The following is a 19,077-nucleotide window of genomic DNA, read 5'->3' on the forward strand; positions in this document are numbered from 1 at the left end:
GACACATCAATTCAAGCTCCAACAGTTGATTTCTGTACTTAGTCCATCCATCCATTTTCTATACCACTTATACTGTTAGGGGTCACGGTCCCAGCTGTCACTGGGCGAGAGGTGGGGTACACCCTGGACTGGTTGCCAGTCAATAGCAGGGCTGACATATAGAGACAGACAACCAGGCACCCCCACACTCACACCTACAGCCAATTCAGAGTCACCAAGTAATCTAATAAGCATGTTTTTGGTGGTGGGAGGAAGCAGGAGTACCCCGAGAGAACCCATGCGTGCACAGGAGAACATGCAAACTCCGCACAGAATGGCCCTGGCTGAAAGCAAACCAGGGACTTTCTTGCTGTTAGGCAACAGTGCTAACCCCTGCACCGCCGTGCAGCCCTCTGCACATAGTAGTAGAGTAGGAATAATAGGAATGGGTATGAGTGCTCCAGAACTCATTATGGACGTCGATACTCATGTAAAGTTACCTGCACACTGAACATGTGTTGCTACAGGCTGCAGTAGTTCAGCTCATTTAGGGTTATGCATGTGACCAAACCTTCTTGGTTCACCAAGAGCCCAAATAAGAAACTAAGGTGGCTTTTGCACTACTGGCCCTGTCCTGGATCTGAGTGCACTTGAGCCTAAAGTCCAGTTCGTTTGGATAGTGTGAATGCAAACGAATTGCGCCCGGGCACCAGGCCCGGGCCCACTTGGAGAGGTGGTCTCGGGCGCGATTCAAGTGGACTCTGGCACAGTTTGGATGAGATGTGAATGCAACCGTGCTCGGATACAGGACAGAGCGTCGTAACAGCTTTGTGACATCATCGTAAAAAACTAAATTTCTTTAAACAGAGCGGCAGTTTGTTCACATTTTTCCTCAAAACAAAGGACAGAAATCATCAGATTCCAGTCAATAAATGGTCTGCTGTGACTCACCTTACAGATGAACACAAGTTGGAGTCAGTGTGAGGAGATACAAATGCAGTAAAAAGTCTCCTGTCACCTCAAAAACCGCTGTATCTTTGCAGCCTGAGCCTATTTAATCCTCTGAGCTGTAGTAGATGTGCAGATACAAAGAGTGAAGTTGCTGGCATCTTAAAAGTGATTTTTATCATCCATGGATGCAGGATGGACTTTTTTCCCGGGTCAAAACAAAAACAATCTTCTTCTTCTTTCTCCTCCTTTGCAGGGTTGTAAACCAGCTATGTGCATACTGCCACCTGCTGTTTCAGACTGAGTAAATACGCAAGTGCGCCTGGGCACGGTTCGATATTGCTAGTGTGAAAGCAAGCCTGTGGGGGAAGGGGGAAGGAGAGGAATCGTGCTGCAGCGTGGTTCGAAACAACTGGGCCTAATGTGAAAGTGCCCTAAGAAACAGTACTCGGATGTATAAATTTGCCCCGCAAGTCAAATTGAAAGAGTTAACAATAATTTGCATATAGTATGCGTATCATTGGAATGCTATTTTGATGTTCGACCACATTAGCTTCAAGCAAGAAGAAACTCGGTTTTATGCACATCTTGTCCAGCCCTGTTAGCACCAGTTAGCACCAACCATCATGGTAATATGGTGAGAATAACAGCCAGCTTAGAACAAATCTACTGATTGAAGATGCTGTTTGTGGAACTACAGTAGAAGGCTTCTGTAAGCTGATTGCCTTCAGTGAGCCACAGTACAAGCCACACATTGTGAACATAACAGACTAAGAAACATTTCAGAAATAAGACAAGGAAAAAGGTCAGAGACATTAAATATGTATTAACCCATTTTTGAAGTGCATACACAAACCGTGCCTAGCTTTAGCTTCGTTAGCTTTAAGTAAAGCTAACGAACTGATGCTAGCTTTGTTATTCACAATACGACATAGGGCAATGTAGTTAATTTAGCTTTAACAATGTGTGCTTGAAGCTAAAGTAGCTTCATAGATAATTTAACTACATAGCTGCTATGTGAGCTTAGCATTAGATGGGCAAACTACGTTAGCTACCTAGCTTTGTTCTGTATAGTTAAGTTAGCTCAACCAATGTGAACTTTTGCAAATGTAGCAAAAGCTGACTAAGCAAGGTAGAAAACATAGATACATAGCTTACTTGTTGCAACTTGCATGGAAATAAATGCATGGGTCAATGAAAATACCGTTGAAAATAGAAAAATCAATAACAGTAAATGTTTGGACCTCGCTGACATCATCACCTCCATTTGTAAACCAGACTGGCTTTAAAAAGTTAAGATATCAAGTGGGAAAGACTCATGAAGAGGCTTTATGTCTTGATTAGACATAGAGAGGATAGAACAACAGTTCAATCAGGAGTTACAAATTAGAAAAAAAAAAAAAAAAGATTTGTTTAATGTAACAAGTGATCTTGACAGAATTTCTTTGGTGCATGTACTCTGAATAAATGCCCCCATGGAGTCTGGATACTGGTGGTGGTAGCTTGAAGGAATTGCAGATGTTTAGGACTTGATGGCTCATGATCCTGCAAGTCTGCAGGGTCACATGAGACGTCAGCATGAGAGAACTAGGGGAGAGAGAGGCATATTTAATAAGGAGAGCAGAGCGATGATTGGCTAACAATAAGGGAGAGGCATCATGTGATTGGTTAGATAAGGCCATGTGATGAAGCAACTGATTCCAGTGACATCCCACAGACAATTAAAGCCCACAGGCGGTGATGTCCTCTTGCAAGGGCAGCTTCAGCAAAATGATAGCAGAAATTTAGTGGCGTGAGAGAGGAATTAAATAGACATAACTAAGAATTCATAGTCTTCCTGACCGAACTTACGCTAGGCTTCATATAGGCAGAGGGGGAGAGTATAAGCATAGGACTGCAACAGAATGTACAGTAGAGCCTGATAATACAATCTCTATGCTTTGGTAGATCTTCAATACATTCTGTTTCTTAACAATCCTGCCATACACCCCTACAAAAGGTAATAGGAGTACTTAAGCACTGAAATGACTGTAAAAGTCCATCCTTACTCAATTATAAGTCTTCAAAAATGGATGAAACAGGACCTATTCGGCTTCTAAGAAATGACTTCATGAAGTCCAAATCATTCCCTCTGCTATTTCCTCTGCAGGATTTACACAGACTCAGAGTGACCAAGCTGTCGACTACATGCTTCATTATGGTTGGCATTTCACTCTGCTCCTTCAGGTTTTCTAGTAAAAGAGCACCAGTCATTCCTGGTGGGACACAGTGTACTGAGTTTCATTTCATTTGTTTAATTGAGTTTAATTCCCCGAGGGACACAACAGAGCAGGAAGATTTACAGGCTTCAGGATGTTTCCTATAGCTTATATGTCCCATTAAACAATCAAGCTAGGATTGCTACATACACAGATGCATAATGTTAGCTTACAATGCAATTAAAATGCACCCATCATGCAATTATAATGGGTTAATGAAGCCTGTAATGCTGGTTGAGCAACACGTCATGTGTTAAATTGGACTACAATGGCTTTAACGCATCATTTTTAAATAAGAGTGTAAATACAGAGACATCCTAACTGTTTAAAGCACTCGTCTTTATGTTGTCATCTCTGGCAATAAAAAGCACTCAGAGAGCATGTACTGTTATTTCTCATTTATGGTCGGTCCTAATTCTGAAAAATGCCTTGAAAAAGCCATTCAACTTTCATGTGGTATAATTTAAGCACTGCAGCCAGCCTCAGTGCAACTGTGCTACTGAAGACATGATTAGTCATTTTATACCAGTATTTTTCTGGGTTATAGTTCCTTTGGACTTATTTTGTGTTTATATAGAGATTTATGGTTAACAATGTAGAATATAATTAAAATATCTGCCTGGATAACCAAGCCCCAAATTCCCAAAAAGTTGGGGCATGTTGTTTAATGTGAATAAAAACAGAACGTTATTTGCCAAAACTTTTTATCCTTTACTAAATTAAATCCAGTATAATGACAAGATTTATAGTAAAGTGATAAATTGTGTTGTTGTTTTGTAAATATACACAACTTCTGAATTTAATGCCTGCAGTGTGGTCCAAAAAAGTTGGGACACTGGCAAGAAAGACGAAGTTAAACAACAATGGAACATTCCAAAGTCAAGTTGGTTAGATGGAAGCAGGTATTACCAGTGCAAGCATGAAGAATAAAAAAAAAATGAGGAACAAAATTCTTTAAAACCCCTTTTGAGAGTGACCAGTAATAATTGTCATCTCAAGGGGCTATCTAGAATTAAAAACCCCTTAAAGCCTGAAAACACAAATTATAGCCAAAAAATTCTATTTTTTTGGAAATGAAATGTTTATTTCACTTTCTACTGAAATCCAAAAAAATCCAAATTTCCATAAAATTTAACATTTATATTTTTTGTTTATCATTTGATACTTTAGGTGTTTTAGGTAACTGATAATCCACTTGAGGGCATTTTTTTTTATCATTTTTCAGATTGTATTCAGAAGTTTTTTTTTTTTTTTTTTTTTTGTAATTTTATGATCAGATTATCAATATTTATCATATTGATAAGATAAAGGTATCATAAAGGTATGTATCAAATATGTGACAACAGGCTTTAAGGGGTTAAATTGAAATAGAAGTCTGTCAGACATCTCGTAGCCTTGATTAAGAGCTGTGTAGTCAAACACGCTGTCTTTTTAAATGATTTGGCCATTTTAGTGAGAGGGACCTGGATGCAGCCAAGGACCTCCACTTCATACCAGAAGTCGGACGAGCGCCGTCATATCTCATCTTCTAATACTGAAAGTCACTTGAACTGAATGTCTTCTTTGTTGTTTTTTCCCTGTGTTGCTGCCATATTAAAAGAGGCAAGTCTTCCATATAAGGAAATACAGGTAGACGAAAAATATGTGACTTTTAAGACTAACAGGCACAGTGATTACATAACCTTAATTTTAATAAATCGATTTATTATCGAAATTCATGTATCACTGAGCACAGACATAATATGCAATGGGAGAATGGCTGGCTGGACGCCGATGTCGCCGCCATGTTGCCAGAGGTAAGTCTGCTACGTCATTCAATACAGGAGAAAAGGATTGTGCCAGTTTTCTGAATAAAAGCTCAAAAGATCAAATTAACACACACACACACACACACACACATATACTGAAGATAGAAAATATCTGTACATATATGAAACTGTATTATATATAAAATTATTTTATTTTAAATCATGGAGTATATCTTTTAATTTAACTGAGAAAATACAAGAAAGCAAATTCTGCTTTTATGTTTTACTGTCTGTTATTATTTTAATATGGATCATTTATTATAAATGATTCATTAAAATACATTTAATTTCGTTGTTTGAGCTTTTTATTCCGAAAACGTGCACAATCCTTGTCTACTGTATTGAATGATGTAGCAGACTTGCCTCTGGCAACACGGTGGCGACACCGACGTCCGGCCAGCCAGCCAGCAAATCTCCAGTCACATATTATGTCTATGCTCAGTGATACATGAATTTGGATCATAAATCAATTAATTAAAATTAATGTAACATTATCGCTGTGTTTGTTAACCTGAAACTCACGTTTTTTTATTATCTACTTGAATTTCCTTATGTGGCTGACTTGCCTCTATTAATATGGTGGCGACACATGGAGAACACAACAAAGAAGACATTAAATTCAAGTGATTTTTGGTATTAGAAGACAAGATATGGTGGCAATTTCCCGACTTCCGGTGTGAAATGGAGGTCCTCGGATGCATCCGGTTACTCTTGATTTTAGTAGAGGCTTTTGAAGTACTTCCTTCTTCATTTTTTTTTTTGCTTTTTTTATACTTGAAATGCCTGGTTCCTCCTGTTGTATTGGTAAGAACAGAAAGCCTTCCACATCAATACTTCAACAAATAGTGTCTTTATTTCTTTCTTTAATGTGCACGGATGGTTACAGAGTTGTTAGAAGAAAATATCATGGTAAACATTCTCCTATCCCAACTTTTTTTGAATGTGTTGCAGGCATTAAATTCATAATTTGAGGATATTTTCAGAGTAATTAGATATAGTTTGACTCTGTGCTGATTTCAAGTATATATGGGTTGAAAAGGATCTGCAAATCATGCAATTGTTTTTTTGTTCTTGAGGAGATCAGTTATGTACAGTATGTAGCCCATTATGTAAAAAAAAAAAAAAAAAAGTGTTAAGATTTGCTAAAGCATGCTAAACAAGAGTGCTGCATTTCATCTGTTAAATTCTGAGGATGTTACCAGCCTTTTAAGCATCTTTCTCTCCAACCATGCTGCCGTATATTAACATTTAGTGCACCATTATTCTCCCAGGGACTGAAAACCCCACACATGGTTGCTAGGAGATTTTCAACAAATAGCTTTCACACAACAATTTACTGGCATTAACCTTTAAAAGACCTTTACGAATGACAGTATCTGGGAAATAATTTCACTGCCTTCTTTTTTTTTTTAGGCACATCTGTGCTGCAAATCACAGCGACTGATGCTGACGACCCCACCTATGGAAACAGCGCCAAGATCGTCTACAGCATCCTACAAGGACAGCCATATTTCTCCGTCGACCCCAAAACAGGTGCGGTATTACTGCAATCTTGGGAAAAATGCTTGAAAAACATGCTAAAAGTAGAATCATAAATGGGTGTAATAGCTTTATTACAATCTCTTTTGTTGATGTGTGTCATGCTGTGAAGTCTGTGCAGCATACGCTGCCTGCAGAGAGCATTCTGCTCGGTTACTGCCACACGTCTAACATCGTAAAAGCCCAAAGCAGCCACAGTAGAGTTATAGACCACTCATACCACTGCTGTATTGTTGAGCACGCAATCCACTTTTTGTGGGCCATAACTAACTCCAGAAGGGTCAGAGGAGACGTTTGCAGAGATGTCTTCAGAAAGCCATTGTTTCCTACCTTTTGAAAGGAGGTAAAAAGCCCCGGACAGGCAGTGCTCAGTCTTTTCAGCCCATCTATTGTCTGCACGGACTTTGCAGGAATCTATTAAATGTTAATAAACCTTTTAAAGTGCACATATATAACTTTTATACCAAGTGAAATTGTCTTCCTGTGAGCGTGTGCATGTTTATTTCTGATCTTTCTTTGTCCCACGAAAGAGAGTGCGTGCACGTGTTTGAAGTTTTACATGCTTGCTCGGCTGATTCTGCTGCTACTGTTGGTTAACATGAACAACAATACACTTGTATGAATTGATTCATTGCTGTCTGGAACAACTATTGGCCCCTTTGAGACTACACCGCCCATGTAAGACATGAATTCTTTGCTGAATGAGCAGCACAAATGAATTGCTGAATATTTTGACTTTACCTCAGGGGAAAAGGCGGTAGGGGATTGATGGAGCAATTTCACAGCAGTGTGGTGAGGCAAAAGCCAGTTTTTTGAATGGAAAGCAGACTGTTTCCTCACAATACTACACTCTTTGTTATAGACACATCATGTTATTGTAGTGGAAATCATACACTTAGTAAAACATAATTATACAACAGTGAACTGTCCGTTTGCAGTGTGTTCCTGGACACATCAGATGGCTCGTTTTGCTTGAGCTGACTCGGCATCTTGTCTGCATTATAATTCAGCATTGGGCATGCAGAGGAGTTGGGACGTGATCGAAGGCCTAAGCAGCAGCACATTCTGCATGGCACTATCCCTCCCACTTGTATTAATTTGCACAAGTTGGCTGTTGTGTTTTTTTGCCACTGGCAAACCTCGCTTAAAAATTAGCACAGAAAAACCTCCAGTGGTCAGTAGAAACGTGCACATGGAGAGAATCACACTCGCATGTGATCTTTAATATGCTAAGTCTTAAAGTAGTCATGCTGGCATGCTGCCATATTTGAGCGTCACACTGGGGAGATGAAGCTGTTTGTTGCACACTGAATTAGCTTGTTACATCCACAGGTAGCTAATTCCCTTCATGTTGAGACTGTGGAGACGACACAAAGGGATATACATGCAGGATTTAAGGAACATAAACATGCTGACTAATCCACTTCCTCCCATCTGACCTTGGATCTGCTGGCCAGATGCAGCAGTGACACATTTTACAAGACCCATGAGGTAGAAGGCAGGATCATTTAAGGACAGAGGGTAATGACAGCGTTTGGCCTGCACATATGGTAGGGAAGGAAACCCCCAAAGGACTGTCTCAGTTTGACCTAAATCCTCAGTAAGAAACATAGGTAACAGTTTTACCTGTTCCCTCTCCCTGGCTAAAGTGGTTTGATCGACTCAGTATTACAGGAAGTGCAGGCCTGTCAGACACTTTGAAAATTGTATTAAATGGAAAATTGACCACAGGCACAGGACGACGCTTATATAACTGGCTGCCTTGGAGAAGCAATCATAAAGTTGTGTTTCAGCCGAGACTCACAGAATATTCCACTGAGTTTTTGTAACCGAGTTCAGCTTCTAGAAATTAGGATGGCCTGAATTTGAGTCTTAGCCCCCCACTCTCCAATATTTGCAGATAAAGCTACATTATGTAATGAATTTTGAGTAGAATGTATCATAGCCATTGAAAAGCTCAATAAGGTATGAAACAAGTGAGTTTTCAATGCAAAATTGTGGAATTTAAAAGGGGATTAAGAATCAGAATCACTATTACATTTATACATTATAAATGTAATAGAAAAAATAACTACAACTGAAAAAAGTGATAAAAAATAAGATTTAAATTGTTCTCTTTAGTATATACAGTGCTTAACGCATTTATTAGACCACCCTGACCCTAACTGAAGTAAGGTTTATGCCACAGCTGCCCTAAATTAACAGCATTGGTAATTACCAAAATCATTTTTTTTATGTTTCTGCAATGGTTAATACACCAATATGTAGAGGCTCGTTAACCCAAATGATATTTTTAATGCTCAAATATAATTATTATTGTTATCCATGAATTTTCAAATGAACTGATTTACAAAAAAACTGAAAAAATAGTAAAGCACATTATTATTTCTTGATTGATATGTGAAATTATAGTTATTTACTTGCATTCCTGAACAGAAAAATGAGTTTTAGTGGTTGAATGTTATGCTTGATTCATTTCTGACTTCTCAGAGAAGCCCAGTGACCTGGCTCAAATTTGGGTGAATTCTGTTTGAAATCCCTCATTCCTGTTGAAAATGGTAAAATGTGGAGAGCTCACTGAAAATGAAAGAGTCCGCATTAAAGCACTTCATGATGCTGGATGGTCTCTGAGACAAATATGACAGGTGGTCTAATAAATTTGTTAAGCACTGTACAAGTCCATGTGCATTGATAGTGTGGTTGGAAGATGTGCAAAGGGTGCAAGCATGCTGACTAGACATGATCAGAGTATAGAGTAAACAATGATGTGGGCAGATTTACATGAGGAAGAAAAGACAGTTTAAGATAGTTTACATTAATTAGTGCAGATGTGTATGAGATGAGGCATTTTACTGCAGCGGTCTTTCTTACAGTATTCAAGTTACTAATTTATGTAAATAAATTAGTACAAATGTGCATATGAGGTCAGGTGTTTTTTACTGCAGTGAACTCTCCAAAAGTTTCTGAGTTACAGGAGATTAAAAAATAAGTGCAAATGTGCATATATGGTGAGGCATTTTACTGAAGTAAGCCTTCTGACAGTATTTAAGTCACAGAATTAGTGCAAATGTGAATACAAGGTGAGACATTTTACCACAGTGAGCTTTCTTAAAGCATTTGTTTACAGTAAATTCATTTATTAGTGCAAATATGCACATTGCGTGGCCTTTACAGCAGTGAACATTCATGCAGCATGTGAGTACAGTAGATAAAACAGTGCAAATGTGCATATGTGGTTAGGCATTTTACTGCAGTGAGCTTTCTTACAGTATTTTAGTAACAGTAAATAGACTAATTAGTGCAAATGTGCATATGAAGGGAGGCATTTTACCACAGTGAGCGTTATAATGGTACCTGAGTAACAACAAACGGATGAATTAGTGCAAATATGAATACAATGTGGGACATTTTACCACAGTGAGCTTTCTTAAAGTATTTGAGTTACAATAGATAGAGTAATTAGTGGAAATATGCACATGAGGTGGGGCAGTTTACTGCAGTGAGCTTTCTTACAATATCCAAATTATAGTAAAGCAGTTTGAGAGAGTGTAGGACATTTTACACTGAGCAGCCTAAGGTCCCTGTGAAATGGAGGTTGTATTTACTGACACTCTCACAATCAACCATATAATCTGAGATTAAATTTAATTATGAATTTGTTTTTTGACAGCCCTTGTCCTTACATTATCTGACATCCAAAAGCTTTTTAAAAGCTGGCCACTTGTGGGAAGGTTGAACTCCAAGTTTTCTCCATTTGTGGATAATGGCACTCACCATGGTTCACCAGAGTCCCAAAGTCTTAGAAATGGCTTGGTCACGTTTTTCAGACTCAGCTTTCTATAAATTGTGGAGGGGGGAATTACTTTATCACATAGGACCAGGTTGGTTTGGCTGAGTTTTTCGCCTGTTAAATGAAATCACTATTCAAAACCTGTAATTTTAATTCAAGTGTTACAAATATTAAAAAAAAAAAAAAAGACAAACCAGGAGGAGGGCAAATTAATGTTTCACAGCACTGTGTGTGAGGTTTAAGAAACAGGATAAAACACACATCATTGCACATCATTTGACCAATTCTCTGTAAAGATTTCAATAAGATTGCAGGGAAAGCACAGTAAATAACACTTTTCTATGGAGGCCTATGAGCCGGATGTCTGCATATATTGTAGAGCTGCAAGAAACATGATGGGTGAGGTTGGGGCATTGTGATATGGCAGTTTACTTAAGCTGCAAGATATTTGGTCCCTCCCTGTGCTCTGTGCTCTCAGTTGTTTTCAATCAACCACCACCCCAGCATCGCTCTGTAGGTTTAAGATACGATCTCATCACTACTCAAATCCTGCATGTAAAATGAAAAGTGATGCGGTCGGAGCCTCGATGCCAAACGCAAATTATAGTCTGCTTCTGAAATAAAATGTTTAAACCAATACAGACATAACTTGTCTGACTGAAATATATTAAATTCAAAGGGACATTTATGGCACCAAAGCTGAAATCAAACGCTGTAGAAACACATAAATAGTAGAAAAATAAAAATGATTATACAGCTAGAGTCTTATTTCTTCACCACTTATTCAAATAGCACTGTTTGTAACAAAGTATGAGCTTGGCTTATTTCTGCAGTATATCTTAATTACTTGATTCTGTGTTTACTAAAATTAAAAAGAGGTTCATTACCATGATCACTTCCCCAAAATAAAGTGCCCTATCATTAAACATAATAACTTGGAAAGTCATTTTATTATAAATTAGCAAATTATGACTATCATACCTTCATTTAGAGTCTTTGCAGTAAGAATATTAAACCTATTTGGATTAAACATCATCACACTGATCCTGTAGATGTTTACCATTAAAGCTAGGATTGTCTGCTTGAGCTCATGTAGAAACCAAGCTGCAAAAAAAGGATTAATAAAACATTACCTGCACACTGTGGCTTTGTTGTAATTAATCATCCTTTGCAAAGAATCAGCCAATTCATTTCTGACTGTCTTGCCTTAGAGCATACTCTCTTTTACTAACACTCTTCAATTGTTTTTAAATATTTAATCAGATCAGAATCAAATTCCAGTGCAGATTCTGCATTTCAGCGTCAGATCACAGACATGTTTACAGCTCAGTGCAAAATGACTCCGGGATCATACTGCTTAACCTATTAATTAACTCAGAGAAGAGCATCAAGGCATCTGTCTCGGAAAATGGGAGGCAATCATGGATGTAAAATTGTAATTGATGCATCTGTGCTGGTGGCATGCAGCATATGTGAAAGGAGAAGTCTGAGTTTGTGATGAGCATTACTTCACTAAAGAAATAAATGAACATAACAGACATTGTTAACAGGAAAATTGAACTGATGCATGGGATAATGAAGGCAAACTAGTGGGACAACTGTGGGCAGAGGAGAATAAATGTGGACGCTTGCATTTTGAGCAAGCTCCATAATATTTTTCATGGCTTCATTCTTTCTCACAATGTGTTTCACAAGCACACAGACAGAGCTAAGATTAAAATGCTCAAAAATATTCCACTGAATAGTAGCTGAAGTGCTCAAACCTCTTAATAGGGATGCATATTTGCATGTGGAAGTCTTAACCTGTGGAATCAGCAGAGTGGTGGTAACTTTTATGCACCACCTCTCTGTGATCTTACCTGGTCTTCCACCTGACTGCTGTTGTTCCTAAACGCTTCTACTTTCTAATCATATCACTTACAGTTGACTGTTGAATATCCAGCAGGAATGAAATGTCACCAACTGTCTTATTGCAAGGTGGCATCCATCACAGTACCACACTTTAATCACTGAACTCCTCAGAATGACGTATTTTTTATCACCGGAGACTGCATGGCTAGGTGATTGATTTTATACACCTGTGGCAACAGGTCTGATTGAAAAAGGTGTGACCAAATACTTTTGTCCATATACAGTGTAGAGAAAAAGTACTTGCCCCCTTTCTGATGTCTGATGTTTTTGCGTATTTATCACATTTAAATGTTTCCAATCATCAAACCAATTTTAATATCTCACAAAGACAACCCAAGTAAATACAAAATGCAGTTTTTAAATGATAATTTTATTTATTAAGGGGGAAAAATGCAAACCTATCTGGCCCTGTGTGAAGAAGTAATTGCCCCCTGAACCTTAAAACTGGTTGTGCCACCCTTGGCAGCAATAACTGAAATCAAGTGTTTGTGATAACTGGTGATGAGTCTTTCGCATCGCTGTGGAGGAATTGTGAACAACTCTTCTTTGCAGAATTGTTTTAACTCAGCCATATTGGAAGGTTTTCCAGCATGAACTGCCTGTTTAAGGTCACACCACAGCATCTCAAGTGGATTTAAGTCTGGACTTTGACTTGGCCACTCTAAGACCTTAATTTTGTTGTTTTTTTAGCCAGGCAGTTGTGGACTTGCTGGTATGTTTTGGGTCGTTGTCCTGCTGCATAACCCAAGAGTGCTTGAGCTTGAGGGCATGAACTGATGGCCGGAGGCCCATGACATAATTTAAAATCAAATATTTAAGTAATTCCATGTCATTAAAAAGTAAATAAATACATACAGGGACCACAGCCCCATGAAACAATGATACTAAACCAATGACTCCCACATAAGTCCACTTTGCACCAATAAAAACTCAGACGTGACTGTGACCTGGCCTTCAGGATTTTGTGGTAGACAGCAGAATTCATTGTTCAGTCAATCACAGCAAGTGGTCCAGGTCCTGAAGCAGCAAAGCAGCCCTAGACCATCACACTGCCGCCACCATGTTTGACTGTTGGCATGATGTTCTTATTATCAAATGCTGTTATTTCTACTCCAGATGTAACGGGACTCAAACCTTCCAGAAAGTTCAACTTTTGTCTCGTCAGTCCACAGAATATGTCTCCAAAAGTCTTGGGGATCATCAAGATGCTTCTTGGCAAATGTGAGACAAGCCTTTGTGTTCTTGTGAACTCTCCCATGGGTGCGATTTTTGCCCAGTGTCTTTCTTATGGTTGAGTCATGAACTCTGACTTTAACTGACACCAGTGAAGCCTGCAGGTCTTTGAATGTGGTTCTGGGTTCTTTTGTGACCTCCTTGATGAATCGTTGTTGCACTCTTGGAGTCATATTCATTGGTCGATCACTCCTGGGAAGGTTCACCTCTGTTCCCAGTTTTCTCCATTTGTGGATAATGGCTCTGACTGTGGTTCATTGGAGTCCCAAAGCCTTGGAAATGGCTTTGTAACCTTTTCCAGACTGATATATTTCAATCACTTTGTTTCTCATTTGTAATCAATAATCAGGCCTGGGTGTGGCCAGTGAAACTGAACTCAGCTTTGATAAATATTTAAAAAAAAAAAAAAAAAAAAAAAAAAGGAATCAGAAAGGGGGCAAATATTTTTTCACAGCACTATAGTATGTTTTCAATGAAACGGATTTGTGAAACAGTCTATCTGGTGTGTCAGATTAGCAGAGTGACCATCCTTGCAAAATTTGCATCCATTTGAATGAGTACCTATTTGAATGTTGCAAGTCATTTCCATCAGTTTCTAACAATGATTAGTTTTTAAAAGAGGCTGAATGGTGTCAGAGCTTTGCTACACTCTAAAGCATCCATTAACACCTACAAACCCTGACAAGGTGTCCTTAAAGATGGACCCTGAACACCCAGCCTGCTGCTAATGTTTTGACACGTCGGGGGATTTTGGTCAACAGGAGCAGATGCACAAGGACAGCCAAGTATTAGACAGACTGACTGAGCCTCTCTCTGCTCTCTGAATACAAGGAAATCTCACAGGATCAAAGTTAAAAGTTGAGCCTGGATGAACTTTTTGATGGATTTACTCTTGGAAAGCTCTGTCACATTTTGTTATGGTGATTTTACAATATTAGCTCCGCCAGAGTAGTTATATTTAATAAGTGACATGCTAACTGTGTTAAGAACATTCGCTGCAATGGCTTTACTTGATTACATGGTTTGCAAATTCCAAAACTGCAAGCTAGCAGTTTCTATAACAGCTTCCTATATCTCAGCAAAAGTACATCTTAGATGGTGGCTGCATTTATCCTTTTTATAACCGGGTCGTAACTCCCGTCTTCCCCATCACTACTGTACATCTGTCACTTACCCGCGGAGACATCAAGGTTGTTCCTCCAGAGCCTCATACACGAATGCACCCCCCTCCCTCCATCCCTGACTGGCATCTGTACTCGCTCACATGCATTCCTGCAAACCACACCACTCTGCAGAACCCCAAAGTCCCTTTTGCATCCTAAATAGGCTAATATCTCTGCTGATCTGGGATTTGGAACTGTTCGAGTTTATTGAAGGAGCTGACACAGATCAAGACGTTTTAGCGGTTCATGGATTAAGTCTTACCTCTGCTTAGATCAAGGAAAGAGCTTTCTATTTGTCAATCACTCCAGTCTTGAGCGGTCCCACGAGTCAGATATACATACCAACTCATGACGGAGAAATCCTTGGAAATACAAAGAGGAAATCGTTTGATTTGTATGATTTTTACAGAGGCGTTATCTACCTTTGCTTTGGAAATGTTCAGAGGCAGACACACTGGGATAACATCGTATTGGATGGGCCAAAAACCAAGATTCCTGAAGCTGGAGATTGAAGAGCGCTTTAGTAATCTCCTATAATCCTTTTTGTTCACCCAGGAGATTGTCCTCCTTTAGAAGTTTGCAGCCAGACAAAGAGGTGGATAGTGCGATGGTATCAACTTTAATAGACTGGGGAGGTTGAGGGAAAGGCTAACCACCTCACTGTGTCAAATGGGCCCAGGTTCAAGGAAGTCAGCTCTTTCTCAATTATTTTCTAAATTAACTCACGAGCTCCGTAGAGATTTAGCGGAGACTATCTGAGGTATTACAGATCAGAAGTGGTCAGGGAAAGGAGTTCAGGGGTGCGATCCTCGTGTCAAAGAGCCAACATACCTTTCAGGCCCTTGTACTTTCCAAAGAGTCCCTCCATGGCTCCTCCTGTATTGTTACAGATTTCGTTTCAGAGGGAATGCACTCTCATGCAGGTGAAGGTTTGTTGCATGAGAAGAGAAGATGTTACCTCTAGGGGTGTTCACAAAAGGTCAGAGTTCACTTCAAACCTTTTTTTAGGGTCACCGTTTGGCATAGGGGGGAAAAGCAAGTCCAGGATGCATAATCCATAATATTTATTCATTGCTGCTAGCCGGACCTGCACACCAAATGTGTCCTGAGCAAAGTGACTGATGCATGATGAGTGATAGATTTACGTGATATGTCACAGTCACATCTGAGTTTTTATTGGCCCAAAGCGTACTTATATAGGAGTCATTTGTTCAGTATTATTGTTTCATGACGCTGTGGTCCCTATATCTATTTATTTACTTTTTAATGACATGGAATTAATTAAATATTTGATTTTAAATTATTTTGCAGGCCTCCAAGCTGTAGCCGGACCCTAGTTTGAGAACCATTGATGTAACATGTATGAAGTTGGAATGTGTGAGAGATTCCATGAGCTTCTGTAAATGCTACCATACCAGAATATTGTTTTTTGCATACCCATCATGTGTATACTTGGCTGCACCGTGCAGCTGTGGGTCACAGTTGTGCAGTTGTTGTCACAATGTGCACAGAGGGCAAGGAACCTCACAATGATTACTTGCTGCATGCACCAATTAGGTGCACACGTTCCACACTTGAGGTTGGAATGTGCTGTGAAAAAAAGACAAAGGCTGTGTCCGAAACCCCTCACTCATTCCCTTCTCCCTATCCACGATATAGTGAGCAGCATATAGTGGACTGTATAGTGGACTCAAATGCAAAACACAAAAATGATTTCGGACACTACTCCGGCCGTGGAAATGAGATCATCGCCATCTCACAATTAAAACATTTTGCAGCAAAGGCTCGTAGATTTCAATGACAACGGCTGAGGATCAAAATTAGAATTCACTGAAAACTGATACTAAATGTGATTTATTTCCCCCCATTAGTAAAATATTAATAGATAAAAAAGCTTGTGTCTTTAGTGGAAAAATAGTCTACGTTTTTGTGTGTAATGTAACTTATTTTTGCATAAAGATGATGGTCTCATGTTTTGTAATCCTCAGAGTTACTCCATTTTCAATCCTTAACATTTTCCTACATATTTGGTTAAAACCAACAACCCAAAAAGTATTAAATAAAGTTTTTAAATTTGTTCCTGTGCTCTTCTCAGTCGTCCGTCATGTTTGAGAGCAGCAGCCACGATGCACGATGGTATCGCTGGACTTGTGAGAGTCGGTTGTTCACTACTTTTCAAAATGCATGGTGGGACAGAATGAGTGCACTATATAGTAAACTAGAAAAGCACTCAGAGAGTGCAGACCTCCGCCATCAGCTCTATCTCCCAATAGTGAAGAATCCTTTAAAAACATTCCTGGATCCAGACGGTGATCCGGATCACTCCCAAAATCTAATTCGCCAATTACTCCCTCCCTGGTGGGGTGGAGTAACGATGAGGCAAAGCATTGACTTCGCTACGGGTGGACTGTCATGGCGGAAGCACCCATGGTCTCACTGGACGACTGAAAGTCATGGCAAAGGGTGAATATTCCTCTATTCCTCCCAGCATTGTGAGTATGCTCACTATAATTCGCTGTCTTTCTGTTACACTCTGACTCGTCTCCTCGACCAGGTGTGCGTGTTTCAAACTCTGAATAGAAAACTTTGAATAGAAACACACCAGAAACATACTGCTGGGATTGAAGTTACTCATGTCCGCCATCTCCTGGTGTAAAGTGGTAACAGTGCAGACCTCTGCCATTAGCCCTGTCTCCCAATAGTACAGAATCCTTTAAAAAAATTCCTGGATCCAGACAGTGATCCAGATCACTCCCAAAATCTAACCAGTTCTTCCTCATGCCATTTCTGACATTTCTGAAAATTTCATGGAAATCCGTCCACGACTTTTTGAGTTATGTTGCTAACAAATTAACAAACTAACTAACCCACCCAATCACATAACCTCCTTGGCGGAGGTAATAACAATGCTCACTCAGATTGGTACACCACTAGAAAATGGCGTATTCACTATATAGTGAATAGGGAGTGATTTCGGACACAGCTAAAACTTAACAGAAAGAGACATTGTGATGAGGCTGGACTATTCTTATTACACAGTTGTAGCTACACTCCTCTACTGCCCTGTATCCTCACATAGCCTTTAAAATGTATTAGCATTGGTAATATATTCGACCCGTTCTGCTTTCACATCCAGAAATGTTTTGAAAACAGAGTGGAGATTTTGAGGAGAGGGAGAGGAAGCTGCTGGGTTTCATGCCTCTACTCTGTTGCTTCTGCATGTAACTTTGCTTCTTCATTTGTTCTGTTGGGTCAGATTTGTCTTTGTTTGTTGCTTTGTAGTGGTAAGCAAGCAGCTACAGGCATTAATACCACCTGTGTTTGGGTTTGGAGAGCATTTGAAGGTTAAGAGTGTTTGCCTTTTTCCCTTATCTTAGTACTATAATTTGTGGTGTGTCTGTCTCAATTTACACGCCACAGTGTTGCTCCAGTTGTCCTTGAAACCTCTCAGAAGACTCCTCGGGTGCACTGGTTTGAATCTGGAACCATGAAAAAAATCAGATATATGCACAGATTTTCTTTCAAATCCTAGATTGTTGCACCTCTCGCTTCAGTTTGACCCCATCCCCATCCACATTATGTGCCATTATGTTGCTTCTACTGTATAACACAAGATAACACAGGAGATGTGCCACACATTGGTGGTAGAAATCACAGTTGCAAGATCTGAAACCTAACTGTTCAGGAGAAATATGACTACCATCATCTACTGTCATTCGCTGTTCCATTTCATTCAAAAAAGAAAAAATAGATGAAACTCTCCTTAATTAATCTTAGGGGAAATTCAACATTTACACTCTGCTGAACCTACTAATTGCATATGCTGAAAATACATACACATGCACAAACATGATCTCATGGAGAAGCACTAATGAAGAGATGTCAGGATGAGGTCTGCCTCCAACCACCTTGGGGTTTGGTGTCTTTTTCAAAGGCATCTCTGAAGTACTGATGGGGCTTGAACCAGCACCCACCCCTTACAGGACTGAGCCACTGCTGCCCCATTCCTATGTGAATAAAAAATCCCCCGTCTGTTTAGTGTAGGTTTCCCAGTGACTGACATCAGATCATCCTCACTTCTACACAGAGGAATTACCAAAGCCAGAAAATAAAACCTCCAAGTTTTACTGTGTACTTATCATTCCTAAACCTGCAGCAGTGAAATGTCCCTCAGAGCGATGCGCCTCCACGAGTAAAGGGGTAATAAGAGACTTGAAAGGTCAGATCGTCTGTCTTGGTGTTGTTTTAATGGGAAGTGTGGCCACTTGCCAAGATCTGTGTGTCTCAAGGACCCCAGGTTAAGTAACGCTAAGACTCTGGTTAATAACAAAGGACTTCCAATTGAGTTTGCAGACCTCGCATCATTACAGCAAAGTGGCTGCAAGCCCTTTGATTAGTTTTGGAAGCAAGAAAAGCAGCAGATCCATGCTGAGACTTGGCATTTAAAA

General features: G+C 39.5%; 1 protein-coding gene across 2 annotated transcripts in view; it reads left to right on the top strand.

The window, feature by feature from the left end:
- The window catches only part of LOC121527507 (cadherin-18), a 435,713-nt gene that overhangs the window by 321,343 nt on the left and 95,293 nt on the right, over positions 1-19,077 (top strand). For both annotated transcript variants that reach the window (XM_041814503.1, XM_041814504.1), the window contains exon 8: positions 6,407-6,526. In XM_041814503.1, coding sequence (XP_041670437.1) covers positions 6,407-6,526 — 120 coding nt within the window. The remainder of the gene's footprint in view (positions 1-6,406; positions 6,527-19,077) is intronic.

This window comes from Cheilinus undulatus, linkage group 19 (assembly GCF_018320785.1).
Source record: "Cheilinus undulatus linkage group 19, ASM1832078v1, whole genome shotgun sequence".
Taxonomy (NCBI): Eukaryota; Metazoa; Chordata; class Actinopteri; order Labriformes; family Labridae; genus Cheilinus; species Cheilinus undulatus.